General features: G+C 37.6%; 1 protein-coding gene across 1 annotated transcript; it reads left to right on the top strand.

Moving 5' to 3' along the window:
- Positions 1-4,426: 4,426 nt before the first annotated feature.
- On the top strand, positions 4,427-5,410 carry LOC113235949. Its single transcript, XM_026471871.1, has one exon. It carries the CDS (start codon positions 4,427-4,429, stop codon positions 5,408-5,410), a length of 984 nt encoding a protein of 327 aa, XP_026327656.1.
- Positions 5,411-9,536: the final 4,126 nt, after the last annotated feature.

Below are 9,536 nucleotides of genomic sequence, written 5' to 3' on the forward strand. Positions count from 1 at the left end.
GACGGCCGAGCCGGACTGAGACGAGTGGCGCGCGATTTCCCGGCTCGGCGGTGAGGGGGCCGGCGTGCCCCTCGCGGAAAACGCGCGCGACCCATGGCGAGGCGGGGCGGGGAAAATGCAGCCGCCGCCCGCCCCGCCTCTCCGCGCCGTGGCGGCGACGCGCCGCCCGCCTCCGCCGCTCGGTCCACCACCATTGCACTCGAATGCATCTCATTGTGCCCCGTTGTCGCCACACTCATCACAATTTTATTCTGTTATTTAATTTAATATTGGTTAGTTAGCCATTTTTATAAAAGTAGAAACATTACAAATTAATTACAAAACATCAAAATATAGGGCAAACCTAAAACCTATAAAATAATAAACCACATGACTCTGATGAAAACATTAAAAGTAATAAGAACATTTGTTTAAAAAAATGAGAATATCACGGCATTAACGAGGAAACTGTCAAATAAATGTTTAATAAAAAGCGGTACGCACACCGCAAGTAAATCGGCCCACTATATTTCGTCTCTAGAATATGTTTTAAATTCAGGCATGTTGAAGACATTCATAATAATTTACCGAATTATATCTGGTGCAGAATTCGATTTGGCAGAGGGCCCAACGGGTCATAAATTTCATATCCTCCGCGGACAAATGAACAGAAGCGTCTTTCCTTATCATTATACACATCATATATTATATTCTTCGAGATTACTTGTATATTTGCTATGACCTTTGCGAATACTATCCTACTACTCGATATGCTAAGATACAACTATACTTATCGTTTTATACAAATATTTACAAATTTATTTTTATATCGTGTCCACAGTTAACACGGGCACGCTGCCGCGCCCTTTTGCCTTTCAAAAGACATCAACGCAGCACTTTATGAAAATATTTGTGGTTTTACATTAAATAGAACTAAATAATTAAATACGAAAAGAAATAAAATTTAATGGGATTGAACTTACAACAAAAACTAATTCGTAGCTTTTGACCTCGCTGTGTTCAAAGAGTTCGTCCAAGGAAGGACCACGCCGTTCTGCCGCCAAGCAATAACGCGACCATAATTACTGCGTTCCGATAGTGAAGGGTTATGAGTGCAGGTGAAACTACATGCACATAGGCCTTGTCAACTTTATGTCTCAGGGTGTCCATCAGATCTGCAAATTTTACGAGTACCTATCGCTTACTACCAGGCGCACAGCGACGGCGTGTTCGTATCGTCACTTGATATAAAAACTAAAAAATTAAAATAGATATTCATCTTTAAAAAATTCCTTATTACTACATGTCACTAAATACACTATTCTCAAATTGAGTTTATAATCTATTTTTAGTGTACAATCGATGCAATTATGTATTATAATTACTACCAAATCTATGTCTCTATAATCTTGTGATTTAAATTTTTTATCGAACTTAGTTTACAAAATAATCCATGTAGCAACATGTTAACATTCTCAAATGTCGTTAGAATTAGTTCAGTTTGCTTTGCACACAGATCCAGAACGAGAAAATGGTGGTAGAGTTGTACGCGCAAAGCCCGCCCGACTACCACCAGATTACAAATAAATACTGCTGTGTTTTGGAATGTAGGTAGAGAGCGGCGGCGGTAGTACAACAAATATTCAAGGCATCTGCAACGATTTCTCATCAGCCGGACTGCCTGATAGGCCAAGTTAGTCATCAGTCACCGGTGTTGCGAATATCTAGCCATAAGGCTGAAAAGTTTTACAAGTGACGAAACGTTTTACACACGATTGAAATGATTAATTATTGAAATTGTTGAAGAATTCTAGTGTAGATTTTAAACAGACAACTACCGTGAGACTAGTGGCGAATTTGCAGTCTTGGCCGCCCTAAGCCCCATCCATGCAGTCAGTACCAGCCGCCCCTTTCTCAGCACTCATCATATACTGGTACACTATATAATGAATTTACTTTATTTCCAACTTTTATCGAAATCGATTCGGAAATGCACTGCCCAGCCGGCATGATTTTTTTCGACATCTTCAACATTTATCGTCAGATTTCAGCCAACTTACAAAAATCCTAAATAAATTATACACTTAAACCTTCCTCATGAATCACTCTATCTATTGTTGGAAACCGCATGAAAATCCGTTCAGTAGTTTTTGAGTTTATCGCGATCAGACGGACAGACAGACGCGGTAGTGATAATATGTAGTGATGTAGCGATTATGCATTACATTATTATGTAACGTATCTATATTTTATACATGAAATGTACCAAAGCGTTTTAGGAAGACTATTATTATACGATGCGGTGCAGTGCGGCCCGCCATAGTGTGCGTGAGAATTTAGAATATTTAGATACTTTGAGTTATTTCTAGTTATCATCTGTGAATTTTTTGGCACGATTGGATGCCCATAAAATCTTTTCGCCCTAGGCCTGGGCCTACTGGGCCTTAGGGCAAATCCGCCACTGCGTGAGACATATGATCTAAATTAACGGATAACGCACGTATTCAAGTCGAATTTTTGTTCGGCATATTTCAGGCCAATCCGTGGTCCTTAATCACGAGCTTTCGTGGCAGTGATTCCACGGATTTGTTTTTATAACACTAAGTGACGGGACGTACAAGTTGTGTGCCTGATGGTAAGCGACACGCCTGTCCCTAACAGTTGCAGTACTTACACAGAACTTTAAATCACAAAGATTTGAGGGGCACTGCCACTGCGCCCGACACCCTGAGATGTAAGTTGACAAGTCCCATGTGCCTGTCATTTCACCAACACCCTTGGGCTTGAGATGCCACACGGGCGTTGCGTCGTCGCCAATGCGTTGCACTACATATAAATCAGAACAACATGCCACACGGTACGTTGAAACGTGTGTCGACGGAACAGCTCGTGTGGCACTCAGTCCGTTGAAATCAACGCAGTTGGGACGACGCAACGCCCGCCCGTGTGGCATCTCCCTATCCCTTCGAAACCGGAACGCAGTAATGCTCACTTTACTGCTTGGCGACAGAAATCGGTAAGGTGGTAGTACTTCCCTGGCAGAACTCTTTTACAAGCAACTCTGTTACCTACTTAATAACTACAGTGCTATTAGTAGTATTTTTATTTTTAATTCTTGGACACTATTGCATTTTGAGTTTTTGTCAGAGTTTTTGTCAGAGCAACGATCATATTATTTAAAATTGTGATATGAAAATTAATTATTATATTCTAGATACTATGAAAATTTGTTATTTACAGTAATCTACAAATTAGGTAAAAAGCTAAAGGTTAATTATACAGCTTCTGCATACTTGGACGTCAAAAATACATGGTAGTGGCCCGTGTAGCTCTTGCAGGTTGTCTCGATCTATCATATTTGAAATAAATATTGTAAATAAAAAATGTTTTATTAGAAAGAGCAGCCCTTAGAGCTTTTTACTCGTTTTTTACAGAGGAATCTGGCTCATGAATGAGTAGTAGAGTGTAATTAATGTGAAGGGTAATTTGTTTACCGATGTAATAAAAATTTTGGCTTTGAGTTAGTGTTTGCCATAAAAAACTCTCCGTAAATATTGCACTTGCCTCGCGTCGAATGGTTACTAATTTATTAATCGTACATTATGTGAAACAATAAATTTGGAAGGCAGGCACAGCCAACAGCACCCTATATCACTTGATGTAGTGGAGATCAGTAGTATCTACCTATCCCAGCAGAAGACAAACATAGTTATGTATGTATATATGCACACGGCGGCCGGCGGTCCGTCTATACTAATGTTAGGTATATATAGCACGATGTAGAGTTTACACTATACGTATAGTGTTGTTGATTGTATTGTTGAATATTTATTGTATAGTTGTATTTGTGGTGTGTGTGCTGTTGATTATGCATAATGTACTTACCTGACATTATAATAGAGTAGAGACGAGATTAATATATGCATGTCCTATCGCAATGTCAATATAATTTGTAGTAACGAAAAACGCGTTTGTATATTTTCACATGCCTGTGTCTATACGTGTAGGATCAACAAAAGTTTCAAGCAAGGGTGTAGCGAATCGCTACAAATATTTTTGTATAAATTGTTTGTTGTGACTTGTTCTGCGTAAGATTGGCGAGCGGACGTGTGTTGCAGTCGCTCCTAATTTTTAATGCGACTCACATAGAAGTATCTTCCTAAGTGCTTATACTATTAGCGGTCATAGTGGTGTGAATTAATTAACAAATATTTCCATCTAAAATCATCGGTCGACAAAAATCCTACCGCCGCGTAAGTCGAGGTAAGCACCTCCACACCTCGGGTAAACGAGACGGGCTGTGAGTTACTTGATTTACCATCTCTGTCATTTCTTACGGCGAGTGATTGTCTTCGCTACTGTGCTTCTCGAGCGCTTATCCCTTCTACCTACCTACTTTGGACGTGCATAGAGTATTGTTGGCGTAGAATTGACATCTTTTGTAAAAATGTTACGCTCACCTATAAGTCGATTCGGCTCCAGCCCGGATTTATCAACAACTTCCGGAAACATCTCCGTGCGTAAGCGTAGACATGATGACGATTTTCATCAGTCATTTAACGAGTTTACAAAGAATATAATGTCTACATTGAAAGAATGGAAAATCGACTTAGAACATAACTTCTCTGAGATAAATAATAATGTTAACAATGTTATAAAACAAGATCTTACTAAACTTACTGAATCTACGATTGAAATGAAATCAGAAATTAAAACTATTCTTCACGATTTCAATAAATTTAAGGAGACGGTGGATAGCATGGGAGATAAGCAAAAGGCTTTGGAAGTAGAAGTTACTGCGCTACAGACGTCCATGCAATTTATAGCGGATAAACAAGATGATGCTATGAAAAAAATCGATTGTGTTACTAGATATACAAAGAAAATTGAATCCCTGGAAACACAGTTGAATGAAGTAAAGCGTGATAATGAGGCGCTAAGAGCTGACGTTAATTCCGCGGAACAGCGGGAAAGACTGATGAACTTGGAGATTATTGGGATACCGGAAGCGAAAGATGAGAATTTAGAGAACATTATCGTTAAATTGTCAAATTATGTAGGTGCAGATTTATCACGTGATGATATAGTACATGTGCATAGAGTAACGCCCAGAATAAAGACACAAGGACGTCCACGAGTAATTGTTGTTAAATTTAAAACTCGTCTCATTCGTGATAATATTTTATCCCGAGCAAGGAAAATCCCATTAAAAACAGATAAGCTACAATTTGAAGGAGAGGTGCGATCCGTTTATGTAAATGAGCAGTTGACATTTGTAAATAAGCAATTACTAAAGAAGTGCAAAGAGGCTGCCAAACTGAAGATGTACCAGTATGTTTGGGTAAAAAACGGAAGGATTTTTATAAGAAAAAACGATGTCTCTCCGGCGATACCGATTATGAAGGCGGAAAATTTATCCAGGATTGTTTGATAACAGAGATACTTTTTTTGATATTTGTTTTAGTAATATGTCAACTGATGTTCATATTATTTGACATTATTTTTTGGCTCATTAATAAGGTAAGCATGTGGCTTCTTTGTTTGTTGGCTATATCAATAGTACTTGGAATAAGCATCATAATTCATTTGTGTTCTTTCGATATTCTATTATATAGATTTAACTCACAACTAATTGTTGACCATTCTGTATGCCTTCATAGTTCTATGGCATCCAGTGATTGCCAGAATGACTTGTTTTTTATTTGCTTGCGCTTAAAGACAATGCGTCTCGAAATGTATCGTACTTCCCTTTATATTAATTGCTTATTTAAGTTGAATGTAACATTAAACACACCTACACGCACACATTACACAATCGTCTTGCTTAAATTAATTTGTATATTGAAATTCATTGTAATACTTGAAATATCAAATCTACTTGTTCTTATTTGTCGATTTACTCACCATTACTTAATATGTATTTATTTTCTAAAGTACTATGCCAAATTATTACCTACTTATTGCAATTTCATTACTAACTTATCCTTAAATGCGTTGCAATTTATTATCTCATACATACAGTGCAGTGCCACCACGATTCTATACACACTATTGTTATCTTACGCTTTAGCAACATATAGTTTGTCGCATTTTTATCTTGTACTCGAGCACTCAAGCATGAACGTTTACATCTTACCCTCAACAAAAAATAATTATTTTACGTATGGCGTTTTGATGCTTCTTTTGTCCTACAATGACTTATCTTTTTATTTTATACTTTCACATGTAATTAAATCCAATGTTATTGGAAAAATATTTACGTGTGTGCATTTAATTCTGTTACAATTTTATACATCTAGGTACATATATGAATTTTTCTTTTTGTTTTTTGCAATTTAGTTATATAATCGCTTTTAAATGGCTATACAAACATTAAATATCTATTATCAAAATGCCCGCGGGCTTAGGACGAAGTGTAACGAATTGAGACAAATGGTGCTTCAAAATGAATTTGACATAATTATAATTACCGAGACGTGGTTATGCGATGGTATTTTTGATGCTGAATTATGTGATAACAGGTATCAAGTGTTTCGTAGTGATCGCGATTTCCACTCATCTGGTAAAAAGACTGGTGGGGGCGTACTTATCATGACGCGGCGGGATTTGTGTGCCACACGGGGCCACTTGAATATGCATGCGCTTACAGAGATGGTGTATATAATTCTGCCAATAGGTATGGACAACGCGAGACAACAATTTTTGCATATTAGTGCAGTATATATTCCACCTGACCCGAGCCGATTACCTGTGAGTATAAAAGCTGTCTCGGACGCTTTTACGTCGGATATGCTTGTTGCTAATAACGACCAATATTTGTTGGTCGGTGATTTTAATTTACCATGCATCACATGGAACAATAACCTACCTATATATATAAAAAAAGGCTGTATTGAGGTACAAAACGCTGCTATAAATTTTGTTGAAAGCTTGAGTTTACTCGGTCTTACACAGTACAACATGTTTAAGAATTATTACGGTAATACTCTTGACTTGGTGTTTTCAACGTTGCCTGTGAAGGTAAACGCTTGCCCTGATCCTCTAGTAGCAATCGATCGAGCTCATCCTCCGTTACTGCTAGAACTTCTAGATATTGAGATACCGCCTTTATCTGAAAAACCTATAACTAAACGTAATTTTAAAAAGGCAAACTATACGGCGATTAACAGCTTTTTGAGTCAGTTTAATTGGGATTATATACTACCACACAATGATCCGGAATCAGCCACAAATAAATTGTATGATATTCTTAAAGATTGCATAGATAGGTATGTACCTTCGTCTTGCATTAGTCCTAATAAATGTACTTATCCAATGTGGTATAGTAAGCAATTGATTCGTTTAAATAATGAGAAAATGAAAGCTCACGCTAGATGGAAGAAATATAACAGTCCACTAGATTATGACGAGTTTTCTCTCCTACGCAATAGACAACGTAAAGTACATGAAGCGTGCTATAATACATACATACATAACACCGAAGCAGCTATAAAATCTACACCTAAAGCTTTCTGGAGACACGTTAAGTCTATGCGCGGAGGCTCTAATTACCCGCAGACAGTTACACACGGGCAGATATGTTATAGGGATGGTAATGATATATGTAATGCATTTAATAATTTTTTCCACAGTGTATTTGTTGAACCTTCATCCTATAATGCTTCTTCGCAGCTGAAAGATATTGGGGGTGACACAATATCTAATTTAGTTATCCAACCGACTGTCATTGAGACGGCGATTAAGAAATTAGACGTTTCAAAAGGCCCCGGATACGATGGAATCCCTCCGATTTTTTGGATGAATTGTGTTAAAGTACTAACACACCCAATTTGTATTATATTCAATAGTTCCCTCCGATGTGGTGTGTTTCCATCGGTTTGGAAAAGAGGTCATATTATGCCGCTTCATAAAAATGGAAGTAGAATTAAGGTTGAAAATTACCGTGGCATTACGATCCTTTGTACTATTGGAAAATTATTTGAGAAACTGGTATACGATGCTATTTATCCTATAATTATCGTTGGCATTCCTGATAGTCAGCATGGTTTTATAAAGAAACGCTCCACAGTTACTAATATGACGTGCTTTACTGATTATGTTCTAAAGAATATGGATCATGGCGGACAGGTTGATGTGATCTACACTGATTTTGAAAAGGCTTTCGATCGCGTAGATCACATCATCCTCCTTAATAAGCTCCACACTCTTGGAATAAAGGGGGATTTGCTTAGATGGACGGAATCATATTTAAGCAATCGCTCACAAGCGGTCGTTTTAGGCGGTTACAGATCGGACTTCGTGACAATACCTAGTGGGGTGCCTCAAGGTTCTCACCTGGGGCCACTATTCTACAACGCGTATATATATGACATTGTTAATTACATTAATTATTCTAAACATTTATTATACGCTGACGACAAAAAAATTTTTTGTGTAGTAAAAGCTTACAGTGACTGTGTAAAAATCCAAAAAGACTTAGACAACTTATACTATTATTACAAAATTAATAAAATAAACATTAATATTAAAAAGTGTCAATGCGTACGTTTCACCCGGAAGCTTAAGCCTATTATATTCTCGTATAACTTTAACGGTGTGCCAATCAACGACTCTTCGGAAGTTCGTGACTTAGGCGTACTTCTAGACCATAAAATGGTACTATCTAATCATATCGACTCCATAGCTACTAAAGCTTTTAAAAATCTAGGTTTTGTTCTACGCTCGTGCAAACCATTTAAAAATATCTTTACTTTAAAGTCCGTTTATTTTGCATATGTTCGCAGTGTTTTGGAATACGCGAGTTCGATCTGGTCACCGCAATATGCGGTTTATACTAATCGTTTAGAAAAAGTGCAAAAAATTTTTGTTAAGCATCTCAATTACCGTTCTCGTAAGTCGTCTGATTCGTATCAAGAAGCGTGCCGAAATCATAACATTCTCAGCCTTGTAGATAGGCGTAAATTGCTAGATATGGGTTTGTTGCATGACATTGTGAATGGTCATATTGATTGTGCGGAGCTTGTGGCTGGTATCACCTACCGCACGCCGGTGCGTCGCACACGTCACACGCCCTTATTTCATATACCTCCGTGCTCGACAAACTACGCTATGAACAGTCCGCTGACTCGTCTTGCTAAACTGTATAATTCACGTTTTAGTGAACACGATGTTTTTTGTCAATCTAAGGCAATATTTAAAAAAGGAATCATTAGATCGCTTGAGTAATGGCAGTGAATAGTCCAATATTTACTTACTTATTTTGAATATATCGATTATTATTTATATTATGTATCTAGATTAATACTCATCACAGTAGTAATGGTTTAAATTTAAATTCAAAGCTATATATATTGAAATAAAAATAACATTTTATTAAAGTGGGTTCGTATCTTAGTTTATAATAATTTGTACAATTGTATACACACAGACACATTATTTTTCTCACATGCACACGCACACGCTCACGCACACGCACACGCTCACACACACGCACACGCTCTCTCTCACACTCACACACACACACACACACACACACACACACACACACACACACACAC

Source organism: Hyposmocoma kahamanoa, unplaced genomic scaffold (genome assembly GCF_003589595.1).
Source record: "Hyposmocoma kahamanoa isolate Upper Pololo Valley unplaced genomic scaffold, ASM358959v1 88, whole genome shotgun sequence".
Taxonomy (NCBI): Eukaryota; Metazoa; Arthropoda; class Insecta; order Lepidoptera; family Cosmopterigidae; genus Hyposmocoma; species Hyposmocoma kahamanoa.